Source organism: Phyllobates terribilis, unplaced genomic scaffold (genome assembly GCF_046119375.1).
Source record: "Phyllobates terribilis strain yellow unplaced genomic scaffold, ASM4611937v1 Scaffold_4__5_contigs__length_816908805, whole genome shotgun sequence".
Classification (NCBI taxonomy): domain Eukaryota; kingdom Metazoa; phylum Chordata; class Amphibia; order Anura; family Dendrobatidae; genus Phyllobates; species Phyllobates terribilis.
In genome coordinates this window covers 759930990-759952355 of record NW_027362764.1, presented here as the reverse complement: position 1 = coordinate 759952355, position 21366 = coordinate 759930990, and the positions used below count along the sequence as shown (strand labels likewise).

General features: G+C 43.0%; 1 protein-coding gene across 2 annotated transcripts in view; it reads left to right on the top strand.

Moving 5' to 3' along the window:
- Positions 1-2300: 2300 nt before the first annotated feature.
- OC90 (otoconin 90) overlaps positions 2301-21366 on the top strand; it is a 265718-nt gene continuing 246652 nt past the window's right edge. The window contains exons 1-2 of one of the 2 annotated variants that reach the window (XM_073679899.1): positions 2301-2392; positions 3541-3599. In XM_073679899.1, the coding sequence (XP_073536000.1) occupies positions 3554-3599 (46 nt within the window). In that variant the 5' untranslated portion in view covers positions 2301-2392; positions 3541-3553. The remainder of the gene's footprint in view (positions 2393-3540; positions 3600-21366) is intronic. The other variant, XM_073679900.1, reaches the window with a different exon arrangement.

Below are 21366 nucleotides of genomic sequence, written 5' to 3'. Positions count from 1 at the left end.
TATATTCTTGTACACAGGGGGCAGTATTATAGTAGTTATATTCTTGTGCATAGGAGCAGTATTATAGTAGTTATATTCTTGTACATAGGAGCAGTATTATATTAGTTATTTTCCTGTACATAGGAGCAGTATTATAGTAGTTATATTCTTGTACATAGGGGCAGTATTATAGTAGTTATATTCTTGTACATAGGGGCAGTATTATAGTAGTTATATTCTTGTACATAGGAGCAGTATTATAGTAGTTATATTCTTGTACATAGGGGCAGTATTATAGTAGTTATATTCTTGTACATAGGGGGCAGTATTATAGTAGTTATATTCTTGTACACAGGGGGCAGTATTATAGTAGTTATATTCTTGTACATAGGGAGCAGTATTATTGTAATTATATTCTTGTACATAGGGGGCAGTATTATATTAGTTATTTTCCTGTACATAGTAGCAGTATTATAGTAGTTATATTCTTGTACATAGGGGCAGTATTATAGTAGTTATATTCTTGTACATAGGGGGCAGTATTATAGTAGTTATATTCTTGTACACAGGGGGCAGTATTATAGTAGTTATATTCTTGTACATAGGGGCAGCATTATAGTAGTTATATTCTTGTACATAGGGGCAGTATTATAGTAGTTATATTCTTGCACATAGGGGCAGGATTATAGTAGTTATATTCTTGTACATAGGAGCAGTATTATAGTAGTTATCTTCTTGTACATAGGAGCAGTATTATAGTAGTTATATTCTTGTACATAGGTGGCAGTATTATAGTAGTTATATTCTTGTACATAGGGGCAGTATTATAGTAGTTATATTCTTGTATGTAGGGGACAGTATTATAGCACTTATATTCTTGTACATAGGGGCAGTATTATAGTAGTTATATTCTTGTATGTAGGGGACAGTATTATAGCACTTATATTCTTGTACATAGGGGCAGTATCATAGTAGTTGTATTCTTGTACATAGGACCAGTATCATAGTAGTTATATTCTTGTACATAGGGGCAGTATTATAGTAGTTATATTCTTGTATGTAGGGGACAGTATTATAGCACTTATATTCTTGTACATAGGGGCAGTATTATAGTAGTTATATTCTTGTACATAGGACCAGTATCATAGTAGTTATATTCTTGTACAAAGGGGCAGTATTATAGTAGTTATATTCTTGTATGTAGGGGACAGTATTATAGCACTTATATTCTTGTACATAGAAGGCAGTATTATAGTAGTTATATTCTTGTACATAGGGGCAGTATTATAGTAGTTATATTCTTGTACATAGGAGCAGTATTATAGTAGTTATATTCTTGTACATAGGGGCAGTATTATAGTAGTTATATTCTTGTACATATGAGCAGTATTATAGTAGTTATATTCTTGTACATAGGGGCAGTATTATAGTAGTTATATTCTTGTACATAGGGGCAGTATCATAGTAGTTGTATTCTTGTACATAGAGAGCAGTATTATAGTAGTTATATTCTTGTACATAGGGGCAGTATTATAGTAGTTATATTCTTGTACATAGGGGCAGTATTATAGTAGTTATATTCTTGTACATAGGAGCAGTATTATAGTAGTTATATTCTTGTACGTACGAGCAGTATTATAGTAGTTATATTCTTGTACATAGCAGCAGTATTATAGTAGTTATATTCTTGTACATAGGGGCAGTATTATAGTAGTTACATTCTTGTACATAGGAGCAATATTATAGTAGTTATACTCTTGTACATAGGGGCAGTATTATAGTAGTTATATTCTTGTACATAGGGGCAGTATTATAGTAATTATATTCTTGTACATAGGGGCAGTATTATAATAGTTGTATTCTTGTACAAAGGGGGCAGTATTTTGGTAGTTATTTGAAGACATATTCTAAAAAACATTTATGCAGCGCAGTCATTAACATCATCTATGGATTTGCAACCAGAATAACTGTATGGCTTTGAAAAGAGCTTTAAATATGTAATGCATCTCGGTGTGTCAGGTATAACATGGAGGTCAGGCAGATCTCTCATCATAAGAAGTTACTTCATCATATCATTAACCTTTCTGTTCTGGTTATACATCATTTACCTGGACCCTGAGTAGCAGTAAAGGAACAATAGTACAATTGTTACTTAATTAGTAGCTAAGCAGCAAGTCAAGCAGCCAAGCAATGAATGGGGGGTTCACAATAACGTCCTTTAATATGGATGCTTCTGATATATTATTAAGAGCATATTGACCTTTAGGTAGGATTACTTTATTAATCTTGAACTGACTTAAAAGAGTAGATCACATGGGTCTGAAACACATCAAAGTTGATATAAGTTACTACGTCCGTTGCTTTTAAAAGACATTTGCCCTCTACCTTAAGGCTGTCGAGTAATATTCAGAAGGTAAGATTTAAAACATTTACTCATTTATATAAAAATTGCTGAGCTTTTTTTATTCCCAAAACTCTAATTGCAGGCCTATAAAATCCAACAAGTGAAATATTGTAGAATACGACTTGTTCTTTTGTAATTTTACAAATTTTTGTTTGTGCCTAAATTCCTTCTCTTTTATAATTTGCTCAGTTTATTTTTCCAGTCTGCAAATATTTTTTTTATTACATAGATTTGATTAAATACATGAATATTTAAAACATAGCATTTTTTAGAAATAAAACAGGGCTGATATATTTCATTAAAAAAATAAATAAATAGATTTCATGATTTTTTTTTTTTAAAGAAGAATATATATTTTTTAAACTCACTTTCAGTACAATTTGGTCTGCATACATTTGCATTTTATACCAATTTATATATTTTCCTCCAAAATAAAAAAAAATAAAATATACAGCATATTTTTTCTAAGATTGCAAACTATTGCCAAACATTTAAATGAAAGAAAACCGCATTTGATGGTTAATTCTAGAATTACAAATCAAGCGAAACGTGGTTTGAAAATAAGAGCAAACTTTACATTTCATTTCATTTTGCTCCTTTAATTGTTATTAATACTATTTTAAAAACATTTTTCTGCATTTTTTTACTACAATCTCCATCTATTATACATTATATTTTTACAAATTAAAAAAATGTTAAACATAAACTTTTCTTAATTAGAAATTGTTAAGAGAATTTAATAAATTGTTATCACACATACATACATATATATATATATATATAAGTATAAAATATAAAACCATATATATATATATATATAATATATATATGTGTGTGTGTGTGTGTGTTTCATAATAACTATTTATGAAATTCCCTTGACAATTTTTAATTAAAAAAAGTTTGTTTAACTTTTTTTTAATTTCCAATATATAATATATAATAGATGGAGATTGTAGTAAATAGTGCAGAAATATGTATTTAAAATAGTAATATATGCATATATATATGTGTGTATATAGATATATATTTATATCTATATACACATATATATATATATATATGTATATGTATCTTCCTACTTAACTTTGAAGTAAACATAGAATATATATTATTTCATATCCACCGTCTAAGTGACACAATAATGTTTTGTTTGTCAGGCAGAATTGTACAATGATTATTATACATCTGATGAGTTTGTTGATGATTTTACTGATTGGTAAGTTACAATTTTTCTTTTTTATATATTTTTTTGTAGTAATAATTAGATTTAAATATTTTTTATTTTAATATAGATTTTTTTACATATATTTTCCATACTGTATACAATTCCATGATTTTTTACATATTTTTTCCATTCTCTATACAATTCCATGATTTTTTTTACATAAATTTGCCATACTGTATACAATGCCATGATTTTTTTTTACATATATTTCCATACTGTATACAATTCCATGATTCTGTTTGTCAATTCGCTATTGGAATACATGGATATAAATATTTTAACAAATTTAAAAAAAATCTTTTAAAAATATATTTTCGAAAAAAAAAACAAAACTCTATGTGTTAAAAATACAAAACAAGCAAATATATGCGTGGGGATTAGTGGACTCCGGGATGCAGAGAGAGTTTTGTAGACCTTTGCTATCTTTGTCCTGTATTGCATTCTACCGGTGTGGGACCTCACTGAGTGATACTAATGAAAAGAGTCCATTGTTTTCTTTAGAATGTAGAATCTGAGAAGACGGATTTGTGACATAAATTGTATCTAGACTGTGGCAGCTTTGTATACATGTACATTACTGCATTTCTTTAGTTATCTGTAGTCTTTAGAAAGGGTCTTACCATACAATCAGTTTCTAATAGTCTGATTTGACATTTTGTAGAAAAGCTCATATTTTGACCCCCCCCCCCCTCCTAACCTAATACTCCATGATGGTCAGTGTCAGATTAGGGTTTTGTTGGACCAACAAAGGATGAGATGATTCTCAGGTTCACCAATCATATACACAGAACACTGTAATGTTTGTTGTTATCACAGAAAAAGATTTAATAGTTTTTTTTTATAAATAGACCAAAGTGGAAAGTTGGGCTCAGTTCACACTGAGTTTTTGAGGATTTTTTTTACAGCGTTTTTGAGGATTCTTTTTTAAGCAGATCCGCTTTCAAATGCTCCTCAAAAATACTTAGAAAACTCTTCCATCATTATTATTGGAAATCTACCAGCAATTTTTGAGCCTTATTTTATTTTTCCTAAAATAGGTTATGAAAAATGTTTGGTTGGGAAAAAAAAAAGTGCAAATACTGTAATTTTTTTTAAGCAGATCCTGATGGAATTTGCTCCAAATTAAGTATTGTCAAATCAAAAGGCTACAAAAAAAATGGTTCAGGACAAACAAAAAACTCTTCCAAAGCTCAAAGCTCATACAGGGAAAGAAAACCTTCTCCAAAAGCTCTCCAAAATAAGGAGCTTTCATGTAGCAGTTTCAGCTTCATATGCTTTTTTATTTTTCTAAGAACTTTGTATGAACTTAGCCTTATTGTTCCAAAGCCACCTCCAAAGAGGTGAGCTAGAGCTTGGGGACCTTGTCATTGTGGGGCTTGTTACTGTTTCAGAACTTGGACCTATTGCAGGATTTTCTGGCACTCTTGTCGGCCAGTATCAAGAGCATTTGGCTCTTTGGCCCCGATTAATCAAAGCAATTTTGTCAGAACACTGGAGTAAATCACTTTCCAAAAAATTTTTTCCACAACTTCCACCAACATGGGTAGAACTGGAACAGGATGGTGGCGTGACATCATAGCTGGTCTAATTCATGACGGGTTGTGGTGCTTTTTAAGCCAGAAATCTAACTTCAAGAATTCTGGCGTGACGCACAGAGGTGCATGCCGATCATCAGATGCGCCAGATTCATTAAGCCCTTACCACCAAGCTTGTTTTCACCTTCCTGACAAGGCCATTTTTTCAATTCTGACCAGTGTCACTTAATGATTTAATAACTCTGAAACGCTTAAACCCATCCCAGTACTAACATTGTGCTTCATATTAGTGGTAAATTTAGGTCCATATTATTTGCGTTTATTTATGAAAATATTAAAAACTTGACAAAAAAAATTCAAAATTAGAATTTTTTTGTCCTTAAACCAGAAGTTTAAAAGTTTATCATCAATTTTTCATTTTTCCAACAACATTTACAAAACCAATTTTTTTTAGGGATGACATCACATTTGAAGTGACTGTGAGAGGCCTATGTAACAGAAAATACCAAAAAGTGACACCATTTTAAAAACTGCACCCCTCAAAGTACTCAAAATCACATTCAAGAAGTTTATTAACCATTTAGGTGCTTCACAGGAATTAAAGCAACGTGAAAGAAAATAAATGAAAATTACATTTTTTTTTCCACAAAAATGTTGTTTTAGCCCCAAATTTTTCATTTTTACAAGGGTAACAGGAGAAAATTGACTCCAAAATATGTTGTGCAGTTTATCCTGAGTACGCCAATACCCCATATGTGGGGGAAAACTACTGTCTGGTTGTACGGCAGGGCTCAGAAGGGAAGGAGCACCATTTGACTTTTGAAGAGCAAAATTGGCTGGAATAGATAGCTGACGCCATGTCGCACTTGCAGAGCCCCTGATGTGCCTTAACAGTAGAAACCTGCAACAAGTGACCCAATTTTGGAAACTACACCCCTCATTGAATTTATCTAGATGCATGGTGAGCACCTTCAACCCACAAGTGTTTCACAGAATTTTATAGCGTTGAGCCGTGAAAATTCAAAATTCGATTTTTCCCACAAAAATGTTTTAGCCCCAAATTTTTCATTTTCACAAGGGTAACAGGAGATGAACCCTAAAATTTGCTGTGCAATTTCTCCTGAGTGTAACAATTTCCCATATGTGGTGGGAAACTACTGTTTGGGCACACGGCAGGGCTCGGAAGGGAAAGAGCACCATTTGACTTTTGGAGCCCAAAATTGGCTGAAATAGATAGAGGATGCCATGTTGCATTTGGAGAGCCCCTGATGTGTATAAACAGTGGAAACCCCCCACAAGTGACCCCATTTTGGAAACTACACCTCTCAAGGAATTTATCTAGATGTATGGCGAGTACCGTGAACCCACAAGTCCTTCATAGAATTTTATAACGTTGAACTGTGAAAATGAAAAATTTTATTTTTCCCACTAATATGCTCTCCTTAGCCCCGCACTTTTCATCTTCACAAGGGTAGTAGGAGAAAATTAATTTTGTATTTACAGAAAAACAGCGTTTTTACTTGCAAAACATTTTTCCATTTTTTTCGTACTTTCACTTCTATCATTTCACATTTTTGGAAACTTTATTTTCCCTTTTTTTTTTTTTTTTCACTTAGCTCTAACATGCAACATCAACTTGCCCTGGTGTAATTGCTGATCTAATGCTCTGCACTGCTTTAACATTGCAGGGTATTAGATCTTTACATCACATACAGGCAGGAGGCACAAGACAGGACCTTACAGGCCACCGTACCTGTGTGACCCTGGGGCCATGTTTCAGCCTGGGTTCACCATGGAGACCATCGGCATGATGCAACTGTAATTGGATTGTGTTGATCGGAACAGAGAGGAAGGAAGCCCTCTCCCTCTATAAGCAGATCAATGCCACTGTCGCTATTGATAGCGGCATCCGATGGGTTAAATGCCCGCGATCGGAGCAAGCACTGATCATGGGCCTTACTGCAGAGTGTCAGCTATGATATACAGCTGACACCTGCTGATGATTTCGCCGGCTCTGCTTGCGAGCCGGTGCAAAGTTCGCACCGTACATGTACAGCGGTTTGTGGGAATGCACATCCTGCTGTGCAATACATGTATGGCGGATTACGGCAAGGAGTTAAAGGGAATCTGCTAGTGATATCAACCCTACTAAGCCGTCTTTATGGACATGTAGGTCATAGAAAGCTGAATAAAAATGATACCTTGATATCTGCAATCCGATCACTGTTGGGCCACATGAAAGGCATGTTCTCCTCTTAATTGTCTGCTGCCAAATTGTATATTGGATATATACAGCCAGAGAAGTCAAAGATGAGCACTGAGTAGTGTCAAAAAAGAGTTCTAGTTTATTGACCAGAATCATAACATTTTTATGGGAAAAATCAGGGAGTTTCCTAACATTGCATTATCGGCTTATCTCATAATTATTGCTGACATCCATTATCCACATCCCATATTATTTCATTACATTCATGAATCATGCCTGAGGTCGAACTGACCTCCACCTTCCACGTCAAGTCCAAAGTTCAATCAATATGGTCAGTTAACTTTATAATTCTGTTATTACTAGTGATGAGCGAGTATGTTCTTTTAACCCTTTCGCCGAGTATGCTCGGGCGAGCACCGAGTAGTTACAGCTGCTCCGTGTTATGTTTGAATCACTCCCATGTGCATGATTTGTGACTGTTTGACAGCTTCAATACATGTGAGGAATGTCTATTTCTTACACATTCCTCACATGTATTAAATCTGTCAAACAGTTGCAAATCATGCACACGGGAGTGATTCAAACATAACACCGAGCAGCTGTAAATACTCAGAGCTCGGCCCGAGCATACTCGGACAGAACATACTCGCTCAACACTAGTTATTTCCTCTAAAGCAATATAATTTCTTAGCAAAGTCAGTATTATCAGATTAATTTGTTAGTAGAAACAGAAGTATAAATTTTCCATTTCGTAATTGTCATGTAGCATGTCAACCTTTGTCCAGTATTTCATCAGGATCTAGAGACTAGTACAGGATGACACGACAGACGGGAGGCCATTTTGTATTGTCTGCAATTCTTAATACATGTATAAGTAGGAAGTTATATATTCATATAACTTCCATAAATATACATATATTTATATCCTTAACAGTCCCCCCTTTGGAGACATAAAAATGTAATCCTATCTTGCCCTAATTTTCTGTAGAATCTATCTGTCCCAGTGCACCTAACTAATTGGACCAATTTAAGCAATGAAGCTCACACTAATCTAATCTTCACCGTATATACGAGACGGCCCATCCCCTGTAGATGGACCCCCTCCTAACGGACTTAAGTTTGCAGAAGGTGAGATCCTGTCCCTTACTAAGGTGTTCCAAATTGGAAGGCTGGGTAAGTATCCTTGTTTTTTAGGGTAAGTTGGGATCACAGTCTTTTCAGGGGCTCCGGGTAGATTTCATCATTTGGTTCTCCAAAATCTGCAGGCATCCCCATCATGGTGTTGTCCATAGTTTGTGTCATCTGGAAGTGGGAAATGTGTATTCATGTGAGCTTGTCTTCAACTTTGACTGCTGCGTTAGTGAACAGGACATGGAACGGGCTGTCATCTCTAGGCTCAAGGATCCACATCTTGAACTTTTTGATGAGGAACCAGTCCCTGAATTGGATCTCATGGGTCTCTTCTAGGTCTTGGGAATCTGGGATGGAGGAGAAAACTCGAGAACATATTTTAGTCACATGTTTAGTTAATTTAACAACAAACTTAGTCTGTGTGTCCTATTGCATGGACAACTACTGTATTGTGAGAAAATATAATCCTAAACTGGGAGCATTTCCAAATAGGATTTCATAGGGGTTGAGTTTGGTTGGGTCTGCTGGTGTGTGTCTGACACTAAAGAACCCAAAGGGGAAGATTCTCATGCTATGGCTTCCCTGTTTCTTCTGTGGTTTTGAGTGTGTAGGGTTAACTCTGTCCTTAGGCCTTACATGTTTATTTTGTCAGCTTGGCTGTGAATGCAGACCCTTGATCACTTTCTATAGTCTCTGGAAGTCCATATCTGCAAACTATTTCAGAGCGTAGTTGATTTTTCATCTGTGGTTGTGGCCGATCGAAGATGTCGAATACTAGTAAGGCATACTCAAATTCCCTGAGTGTGGCATTTGTATGTGATCTATCTGTATGCCCTGGAAAGGGTATAAGGGTTTTGGTGTGCACTTCTGAGGGGTCTTTACTGTCCTTCCTGGGTTGCAGCTGTTGTTGAAAAGCCTCGTATGTAGTAGTACTGTCTCTCAAGGTTGTGCATCTTCATTTTTGATTGGCGGGTGGTGCCATGAGCACATCTGGCTATTATTGGGTACAGGACCCTTGGAAGGCATAGTTTTCCCTTTAGCAATATGCAATTCCATTTTGTAACAGTCTGTATTAATGTTTTTCATCTTGTCTGTCTCCAGCCTTGATCCATTTGTCCTTTTCTTTGGAAGCTTGTTTCTGTAGGGACAAAAGCATATTTTCTCTGTATCAGGGTCCATCAAGGAGCATATGTGAGATGTTTCTGTACCAAGTAGTAGTATTGCTGCTTCTTTTGCTGCCTTGTCTGCCAAACTGTTGCCCACTGCTTCCTTTGAGGTTCCTCCAGTGTGTGTCTTAACCTTTATCACTGCAACTCTTTCTGGCATCAACAGGGACTCCATCAGTTCTTTTATGGCTTTATGGTGTCTTACTGAGGTTCCATTAGCCGTGATGAAATCTCTTGCCCTCTAGATTGGTCCATAGTCTTGTGACATACCCCAAGCATAACGGCTATTGGTGTAGATGCTCGCTTTCCTCTGGGTAGCCATCTTACAAGCTTCCGTTAAGGCAAGTAGTTCTGTGCAGACAGGCAGGCATGCAGGCAGTAGTTGTGCTAGCAGCACGGTGTCTTCTGTGACTACTGCCATACCTGTGTGAAAACGGCCTTCTTGGTTTGCAAATCTTGATCCATCCAGAAAGAGAGTCAGGTCAGGGTCTTCCAGAGGCACATCTGTGACGGTGTCAAATCCGGAGGTTTCTTGTTTCATGAGGGCGAGGCAATCATGCTGAGCCATTTAAAAGTCGACTACCTCTTCCATCAGAATGTCAGAGGTGGGATCGTCCTCCCCCTTGGCAGAGGTAGGAGGGTAGCTGGTTAAGGACATCACATCTGGAGATGGCAATGTTGTCTGGGAGCAGAAGTGAGCACTGTAGGCGTAGATGACGGGCAGCAGATAGGTGCTTTGGCTGTGTCTGGGCCAGAATGGCAGTGATGTCATGAGGTGCCATTATCTTCAGTTTTTGTCCCAGAATGATGTTAGAAGTCTTGTCCAGCAACAGGTGAGTTGCAAACACAGTTCTCATGCAGGTTGGTGCTCCAAGGTCAACTGAATTTAGTCTATCAGTGAATGTGAATAGCGGTATCAGAGCGCCAATAACAGGACAAAAATTAATTAAAATGACTGATTTATTAATATACACAACGCGTTTCGGTGGACAAAGCCACCTTCACCTGAAGGTGGCTTTGTCCACCGAAACGCGTTGTGTGTATTAATAAATCAGTCATTTTAATTAATTTTTGCCCTGTTATTGGCGCTCTGATACCGCTATTCACATTCACTGATTGTCTTTCTCCCCCTGCTGGGGTGCGGTAGAGCTGCCTTTATTTACTTGTTCAACCACCTGTGGGATGAAGTTAACTAAGAGTTACTACCCTGGTTTCCAAGCTGCGCTGCCCTAATGCCTCTGAAACACTGCCGTGAGTGCTGGTGAAGCTGGGCGTCCATCTCGGCGGTATGCGCAACTAACCTGATCACGTGACCCACCACCGTGAGATCAGGATCTGTGAACACCGCTGAAAGCAGATGACAGCCACCAACAGAGCAGAGCTTGTGGAGCTTTACACTGGGGTTGTGCAGAGGTGCACAACTCCATAAGGTTAGTAGCCATTCCGACACCCCTCTACAAATTGCATTACTGAGTCACCCATTGCGCCCTGTTCTCTCCTTTTTTTTACAAACTGAATTTAGTCTGGCAGAGTAGTATCCAGTGGACGTTGCCTTCCTCCATGAATTTGTGTCAGGACTCCAGTAGCATGTCCTTCTTTCTTCATTACAAACAGGCGGAATAGTTTCTGGCAGTCAGGTAGTCCTAGAGCTGTGGAAGACATGATTGTATTCTTCAGTGCATAGAATCCATCAATGGCTTCTTTGGTCAGACTGAAGGGAATATTCTTGAGACAGTAATACAGGGGCTGCATGTGTACAGAGGCATCTAGGATCAAACTGAAGTTGTGTTGGAGTTGCTGGCAGGGACATGTTCTTAATGGATTCTTCATGTCATCAGTGAGATGCTTTATCTGATGTGAGATTCAATGTTCCAGGAACACAACTTTGTCTTGGCAGAATTGCAGCTTACTTCTGGATGCTTTGCAGCCATTGTGTGCCAGGAACTGGAGTAGTGAGATTGAATCTTCTTGAGCTTCTTCCTTGGAATCTGAGCTTAGGAGAAGGTCATGAGCATACTGCAGGAGCGTGACATTAGGGTGCCTCATCTTCCAGGGCTCCAGGACAGTAGTCATGGTTTGACTGAACATAGAAGAGCTGTTCTGGACTCCTTGAGGCATCACAGTCCATGTGTATTGCTGTCCCTCATGTGTGAAGGCAAACAGGTATTGGCTGTCAGGGTGTAGTGGAACACTGAGGAAGGCATTAGCCAAGTCAATCACTGTAAACCACTGTAAACCATGAGGAAGAAGATGGAATAGATGATAGAAGAGTATGTGGGTTTGGCACAATTGGAGTGTCCAGTACTGTTGCTTCATTGACTGCACGTAGGTCCTGTACCATGCGGTACTTGGTAGGCTGACCCTTTGGTGCCTTCATCTTTACTGGAAACAATGGGGTGTTGCATGGTGACTTGATAGGGACGATGGTTCCATTCTTGAGGTAGATCTTGAGTGGTCGAGCAATAGCAGTAGATTGTGGAATGGGGACTGGATACTGTGGTTTCCTTTGCAACAGAGCTCCTAGATTCAGTTTCACTTCCACAGGTTGGATATGGAGCCTTCCAATGTCTTCTGGGCCTTGTGCCCATAGGATGTTCTGGATTTATGCCAGCAGTGTAGCATCCACTGGGTCAACAGGGGTGTCTTGTAGGTGAAGAGGCCATACACTTCAACTGAGTCTTCTTGTGATAGTGGAGTAATTAGATGCATAGTGCCATCATCATGAAATCGAATATTGGCCTGAAGTTTTGCTAGTAGATCTGCTCCTAATAGGTTCACAGGGCAGGTTTTAGAGACTACTAGTTGAGACAGCATACTCTGTGTATGTTGTAGGCCTATGTGTAGGGGTTTGGTCATTGGTGTATAGCGTGTAATTCCATCCACCCTTACACAAGTGACCATTTCATCTGTCAGACAGTCTGGGTCTGGTAAATCAATATTTCTTATTACATTTTTGGCTGCACCGGTATCCACCAGATAATTGAGGGGGTTTATCTTCAACTTCTATCTGGATGGTGGGATTGATACACTCAGTTATCTTGTGGAGTGTAAGAGTATATGTGGTTCTGGTGTGTATGGAGGATTCAGTTTGCCAATATCCTATTATGGCCTGGGGCCCTGTGGTCCTTGGAGTGGCTGACACTGGTGTCCAAGTATCTTTCTTTCGGGGGCTGACTTTTATTTCAAATCTGAGATCTTGAAACATCTGATTTAGTCGGTGGAAGACCTTCTCCACAGTTTCTCCTTTTTCCTGCATGACATCCTGAAGTGTGGGGGCTTGTTTTGTTAGGTGATCCTTAGCCCAGACATAAAGCATATGAATGAAATCTTCTCCGGACACATGCGATTCAAGTAACTACACATTTAGGCTGTCGGGTTAAAGGGCTAGTCGCATTATTGGCCAAAAAGAATCTCCTGCTTTAATTTGAGTGAGCCTTTCTAAATCTGTCCATGAGGCAAAGTGCATCTTCTGTATCTGACACATATTCACGTAAAATGACATAGGGTGTTGGTCTGGATCTGGTAGACCATTCACCAGAGTATTTAACTCTTGGGGTTTTCCGGAGACATAGCGGCCTTGGGGCTTGCGTGGAAAAGATGAGGATGATGATGATTTCCCCCATCATATAGTGGTAGACGTTGGGTCATGTTTATGGGGTACTGGGGAGTGTCAGTCTGAGCTGGCTTTCCTGTTCTTCCTGGTCCTGTAATGTCATCCTCATTTTCTTTTCTATTACTCTTGGTATACATTCCATTAACTATTGGAGCTAAAATGGCTGCTGGGGTGGAAGAGCCATTACTTAAAATGGCCACTGGAGAGGAAGTGACCTGACTTAAGATGGCTGTGGAGCGGGATGTGCCCTAAGTTAAGATGGCCGCTGTACAGGAAGTGGCATAGGGCTTGCCATTTACATAACTGACAGGGCATAGGGCAAGACTGTGTGAGTTTGCTATATCACAGACAGAACAAGTGTGACGGCAGTCTGGATTCTACGTTTGACAGAATGCGCATGTTCAGTCCTTCGGAAAATATACGGGAGGTCTCAACTGTGCCTTTTTCTCGGGCGGTGGCTAAGTATAACATTTAGTAACATCATTATATTTCTTCTTTCCACATCTATCTTTTCACCTTCCTTGTCATTCTATATAAAACCCCAGCATCCTGTAGGGCTTCATGGTACATAGGGCGCTTGTCTCTACTCATGAACACATTCTTTTATTCCTTCCTATCTGTCAGGCAAAATGTATTTTTGTCCTAGTTTTAAAAATGTTAAAAGGACAGCCAGAGATGTCTTAAATTTCCACCCCCTGCTCCTTTGGAAGAGACCTAGATAGAACTCACTCTTGCTTTCCCCCAAACCAGGAATTTTTATAATCGCCATAAATCCTCAGCCCAGAGCAAGCATTCTGGTCTAAACTGGAAATCCCCTCCAAAATCCTATTGTCTAACTGTACAAACTTTTAATGTCGATTTTAATAATGCACATGACTGTCACAAACACAGGGACCACATTTTTGAGATGTTCACCTTTTTCCAATTGTGATGGTGTGGTTTTCGTGGCTGGGAGACCACCAGGAACCTGGGAAATGGGTTCTGAGCTTCTGAGCGTCATAGAGATATCATATTTGATATCCATCTTCATGAATATTGGTGACGGCAAACATGATGTCTCCATCTTGGATGTGGGACACCCCCATACCAAAATATGAAATCTGAAGGATTTTTATGTCTTATGCAGCTGGGTGGGTTCACAAAACCGAGCCCCCGTGTGAGGTAAACAACATCGGTGTCTCTTAGTGTTTTGGCCCCTTACTAAAAACCAGAACGGCCATTTTACTTTATTCTTACCCCGGGACGTCAGACGCATGCACTCCTCGCTGCGTGGAGGAATCACACCTAATTTCCAGGGAGCCGTCCCCCCTACAGAATCTGAGACCATCACCTCGTGGCGCAGGTTTTGCTATTACTTATCCCTTTTATTTTAATAACTGTTTTATGCATATATGTAAATTGTCTCTTTTATAATATCTTGTATATCTTTTGTAAACACTGCCCACTTTCGGGAGTAAATCATTATTATTTACCAGCTTCGTTCTTCTTGTCCTATGTCGAGCAAACACGTTCCTCACCCGCTAATTCACGTTACCTAACGGGTACCCGACCCACCTGTTAAGCGGTCGGTGGTGGCAGTATACCAGTATTTATGTGATATTGTGGTTTGAGGGTGGCTGGACGGAGGTATATATACATTCCTGGAAGGAACTGGTGGTATATATACGTCCAGTCACATCACGTGCCACAATAGTCGACATAAATTAGAGCATCTGCGCCCTGTTGCTTATCCTCTGTTAATACCGTGTTTGACCAGCAGGATAAGGGGGCGCCAGACGGCTGCAAGGTCTGACCAAGTGTGTTTTCGTGACAATTGGTGGCAAGCGGTGGGATCATAGGACATTAGTGATCTGGTTTGAGCAATCATTCCTCTCACTAAAAACTTGCACGGTTCTTACCTGGACCCTGCACAAAAGTTTTGAAGATCGAACTCAGTGTTTATTAGATCTGAGACAATACTGTATGTGTAGCAGTTACCCCTACCCTTCTTCGTTTTTTCTTTTCTATTTCTATTTTGGTGATCATGGTCATCGTTGGGGAGCTCTGGTACAGCCAGCAGAAAAAGGACACTCTTATTGGAATATGTATAACCAGAGGCATTGACCCCCTCGGCAAAAACAAAGAACAAATGGTTGCTGCACTGGCGCAACTGGAGGCAGAGCAAGCCCTTCTCCAGACCTCAGCAGGACCAGGGGTCAGCCGGGATATGGACAGTACTACTGCAGGAGTCCCACCTGTAGAAGCACGCCGCGTCAGCGACCAGGGCAGCGTGGACCCCTATCTGCAGATGGCTCTACAGCAACTTCCTGCAGAGGATCATGAAAGACGGCTGAAAGTCATTCAGCAGCACCAGGAGGCCGAGAGAGCCGAGCTAGCCAAGCGAGAGGCCGAGCGAGAGGCCGAGCTAGAGGCCGAGCTAGAGGCCGAGAGAGCCCAACGAGAGGCTGAGCGAGCCGAGCGAGAGGCTGAGCGAGCCGAGCGAGAGGCCCAAGCCCAGAGGGCCCATGAACTGCAGATGGCCCAACTCGGGATCCCAGTATCCACCTCACGGAACGGTGACACCAACAATGCGACCCTGTTTAAGCCCCGTCCAGAGCATTTTCCTGTGATGGAAAAGGACGGCGACCTCGACACCTTTCTGAGGGGTTTTGAAAAGACTTGCAGACTATACCAGCTGCCTGAGGGCCAGTGGGCCCGATACTTAACTGCAGTGCTGCGAGACAAAGCTCTGGATGTGTTTGTGGCTCTTCCTCCGAGCCTCGATTTGAACTATGACGCCATTAAGCAGGCCCTAATCCAGAGGTTCCAACTGACTCCTGAGGTGTACCGTAAAAAGTTCCGGAACCTCCAACATGGACCTCACGACAGTTGCAGCGATGTGGTGCATGGGCTCAGAACCAACTTTGAGCAGTGGATCCAAGGACTGTCAGCGACCACCTTTGAGCAGCTAAAGGATCTGATGGTGAAAGACCAGTTCCTGCATCTGTGTCCGACTGAGGTACGGCAGTTCGTGATGGATCGGGAGCCACCAGATGCCAATAAAGCAGCGCAGATCGCAGACACCTACGAGGTCAACCGGAGACCGGTGGTGCGGAAGCCGGTCGTCGCCAGCTGGAAAGGGGGTAAGCCATCAACCACCATCCCTGCCCCTGCCAGCCGACCTTCCGGAGGCCTTTTCCCCGTTACCAACGCCCAGCCTGCATCTGATGCCCGCAGGTGTTATTTCTGCAACCAGACTGGTCATCTCAGCGCCACTTGCCCAGAGAAGCAGAGGAAGAACCCCCCATCCAAGGCCCCAGGGCCTAATGCATCAGTTCTTTTGGTGCGTGGGCCGGTTGGGAGGGCCTGTGAAAACTTGCAGTCTGTCATGGTGGGGGACCCTGTCACTGTAGGCCTCAAGGACACTGGGGCCGAACGAACCCTCATCCGACCCGAACTGGTGTCCGCTGAAGAGCTTATTCCGGGGAAGACCCTGACTGTCACCGGGATTGTGGGCGTCCGATGCCCCTTGCCCATGGCCCGGGTTTTTATTGATTGGGGTGCGGGGAGTGGGGTGAAGGAAGTGGGAGTATCTGAAAATCTACCTGCAAATGTTTTGTTGGGAACTGATTTGGGGAGAATGTTTGCTTATTATGTCCCTGACACCCCTCTCCGATCTGATACGGTTGGTAAGGTTAATGCTGATAATGTGAATGTCAATGCTTTACCTGCTGATAATGATGATGATGATGATGTACTGGAAGGTACAGGAGAACTCAGCCATGTCACGCTGCGGGGTGATATTGCTGAGGATCCCCTAGCGGGAGCAAGTGTCAGTGCTAAGGATAATGGGGAGAGGCACGGGGACCATGAAGCAGGTGGTGCTGTGCCAGTGACCAGTGGCACAACAGATGGTGACCTGGCTGATGGTAACTGCCCCATACGTAGCACTGTGCCTGAGGTAATGGAGGAGGATGGGGAAGTAGTACTCATAGCCGCGCAGGCTGATTGGACGGTGTTATTCCCCGGGGAGACGGCCTATATAGCCGCTGTTACCCGCAGTCAGAGTGCCCAGAATGCAAGTAATGCCCTGCCTTCTGGACCCTCCTCGGACAGAGGAATAACAGAATCAGGTATGGACCCAGAGCCGGTCCCAGTGAGGATGTGGCCTTAACCTCACTTCTGGCTTCCTCCAGCCAGGAGTTTCAGGCAGCTCTGCACTCAGATTCTAGCCTGGAGACGTTAAGGAGCCTCGCTGAGAAGCCCACCTCCGAGTCGGGTAAGGAGAGGGTATTCTGGGACCAAGGGAGGTTGTACCGGGAGACAGTTCCCTGTACACCCCAACAGGGTGTTGGGGGTTCGTCCCCTACCAATTCAGGGATGAGTTGTTGCGGATCGCCCATGAAATTCCACTCGCTGGACACTTGGGGGTCAGCAAAACCAAGGCCCGGCTGTCTCACCACTTTTATTGGCCCAAAATGGGGATGGATGTGGTGAACTACTGTCGCTCCTGTACCATGTGTCAAAGAGTGGGAAAGTCAGGGCCGGCTCCCAAAGCCCCCCTGATCTCTTTGCCCGTGATAGAGGAGCCTTTCCAGAGGATTGCTGTGGACATTGTGGGACCACTGGCCATACCCAGCAGCTCTGGAAAACGTTTCATCCTTACCGTGGTAGACTATGCTACCCGGTATCCGGAGGCAGTAGCCCTGTCCTCAATTAGGGCGGATAAGGTGGCGGACGCCCTCTTGGCCATCTTTTCGCCAGTAGGCTTTCCCAGGGAGATGCTTACTGACCAGGGGACCCAGTTCATGTCTCTCTTAATGGAGGCCCTATGTAAGAAAATGCAGGTGCAGCATCTGGTATCGAGCGTGTATCATCCCCAAACCAATGGTTTGTGTGAGCAATTCAACGGTACCCTCAAACAGATGTTAAAAATGCTGGTTGAGACCCAGGGACGCGACTGGGAGCGTTACCTCCCACACCTGCTGTTTGCTTACAGAGAGGTTCCACAGGCCTCGACGGGGTTCTCCCCCTTTGAGCTCCTGTATGGCAGGCGTGTCCGAGGGCCCCTTGGGTTGATAAGGGAATTCTGGGAGGAAGAGCCGAGCTCCCCAGGAGTGTCCATCGTGGAGTATGTCATGCGCTTCCGAGACAAGATGCAGACCTTGACGCAGTTGGTGCATGACAACATGGCACAAGCCCAGGCTGACCAGAAGCATTGGTACAACCAGAACGCCTGAGAGCGGACCTACCAGGTGGGTCAGAAGGTGTGGGTGCTGGTCCCCGTACCAAAGGACAAGCTTCAGGCGGCCTGGGAAGGCCCGTACGTCATTCACCAACAGCTCAACCCGGTCACCTACGTGATCACTCTTGACCACACGCGGGGTAGGCGGAAAGCTTTTCACGTTAATATGATGAAGGCTCATCAAGAACGTGGAGCCTGCGTCCTACCGGTCTGCAGCCTGCCCGAGGATTGGGAGGACGACCCCCTCTTGGACATGCTGGCCCAAGCGAAGGCCAGCGGGTCCCTAGAGGATGTAGAGATAAGCGCCTTGATATCCGCAGACCAGAGGTCTCAGATGCGAGCAGTACTGAAACCCTTCCAAGCAGTGTTCACCAACCTGCCTGGCAAGACTGAAGTGGCGGTCCATGAAGTGGACACCGGGAATCATGCCCCACTCCGGTGGACAGCCTATCGAATCTCCGACGAGGTGCAGCATGTCATGCGCCAGGAGGTCGAGGAGATGCTGAAGTTGGGGGTGATTAAGCGGTCCAAGAGCGCTTGGGCCTCACCTGTAGTTCTGGTGCCAAAGAAGGACCGGACCACCCGGTTCTGTGTGGACTACAGGGGGCTCAACGCTATCACCGCCTCTGACGCACAACCAATACCACGCATTGAGGAGCTGCTGGAGCGGTTAGCCAGCGCGAGCTATCTCTCCATTATGGATCTGAGTCGGGGATATTGGCAGATTCCCTTGAGCCCCGGGGCCCAGGAGAAGTCAGCCATTATCACCCTCTTCGGATTGTATGAATCCACGGTCATGCCTTTTGGCATGAAAAATGCCCCTGCCACTTTCCAGCGAATGGTCAACCACCTGCTCCAGGGACTGGAGAGGTAAGCAGTGGCTTACCTGGATGACATTGCCGTCTTCAGTCCCACCTGGGAGGATCACCTCGAGCATCTGCAGCAGGTGCTCGGGCGCATTCACCAGGCGGGCTTGACCATCAAGCCAGGAAAGTGCCAGATGGGCATGAACGAGGTCCACTACCCGGGGCACCGGGTAGGTGGGGGTACTCTGAATCCAGAGCCTGGGAAGGTGGACGCTATCGCGTCCTGGCCCACCCCCAGGACCAAGAAGCAGGTGCAGTCCTTCTTGGGCACCGCAGGGTACTATAGACGCTTTGTACAAGACTATAGTAGCCTTGCGAAGCCCTTGACAGACCTCAACAGGAGGAGCCTACCCCATTCAGTCAAATGGACAGATGAATGCGAGGTGGCCTTTCGGGCTTTGAAGACTGCCCTGAGCAGCTCTCCTGTGCTAAAGGCGGTCGACGGCACACGGCCATTCTTCGTACAGACCGACGCCAGTGAGTTTGGCCTCGGTGCTGTACTCAGCCAGGTCGACTCGGAGAACCAAGACAACCCCGTGTTGTACCTAAGTCGGAAACTGCTGCCTAGGGAAGTAGCCTATTCCACCATAGAGAAGGAGTGCCTGGCCATTGTATGGGCCCTCAAACGTTTACAGACTTACTTGTACGGGCGCCCCTTCACTGTCGTGACTGACCACAACCCCCTGAGTTGGCTGCACACCATGTCCGGTGCCAACGGAAAGTTGTTGCGCTGGAGCCTCACCCTCCAGCAGTACGACTTTACCGTTCAACACCGCAAAGGCAGCGAGCATGGCAATGCCGATGGGTTGTCCCGGCGAGGGGAGCCTCCAGAGATACGCCTGGAGGAGTACCAGAAGGTCCTACCTCCATAGCGCAGTCTAAAAAGGGGGAGGTGTCAGGCAAAATTTATTTTTGTCCTAGTTTTAAAAATGTTAAAAGGACAGCCAGAGATGTCTTAAATCTCCACCGACTGCTCATTTGGAAGAGACCTAGATAGAACTCACTCTTGCTTTCTCCCAAACCAGGAATTTTTATAACCGCCATAAAACATCAGCCCAGAGCAAGCATTCTGGTCTAAACTCTAAAATCCTATTGTCTAACTGTACAAACTTTTAATGTCGATTTTAATAATGCACATGACTGTCACAAACACAGGGACCACATTTTTGAGATGTTCACCTTTTTGCAATTGTGATGGTGTGGTTTTCGTGGCTGGGAGACCACCAGGAACCTGGGAAATGGGTTCTGAGCTTCTGAGCGTCATAGAGGTATCATATTTGATATCCATCTTCATGAATATTGGTGACGGCAAACATGATGTCTCCATCTTGGATGTGGGACACCCCCATACCAAGATATGAAATCTGAAGGATTTTTATGTCTTATGCAGCTGGGTGGGTTCACAAAACCGAGCCCCCGTGTGAGGTAAACAACATCGGTGTCTCTTAGTGTTTTGGCCCCTTACTAAAAACCAGAACGGCCATTTTACTTCATTCTTACCCCAGGACGTCAGATGCATGCACTCCTCGCTACGTCGAGGAATCACACCTAATTTCCGGGGAGCCGCCGCCCCCACAGAATCTGAGACCATCACCTCGTGGCGCAGGTTTTGCTATTACTTATCCCTTTTATTTTAATAACTGTTTTATGCATATATGTAAATTGTCTCTTTTATAATATCTTGTATATCTTTTGTAAACACTGCCCATTATTTGCCAGCTTCGTTCTTCTTGTCCTATGTCGAGCAAACACGTTCCTCACTCGCTAATTCACGTTACCTAACGGGTACCCGATCCACCTGTTAAGCGATCGGTGGTGGCAGTATACCAGTATTTATGTGATATTGTGGTTTGAGGGTGGCTGGATGGAGGTATATATACGTTCCTGGAAGGAACTGGTGATATATATACGTCCTGTCACATCACGTGCCACAATAGTCGACATAAATTAGAGCAGCTGCGCCCTGTTGCTTATCCTCGGTCAATACCGTGTTTGACCAGCAGGATAAGGGGGCGCC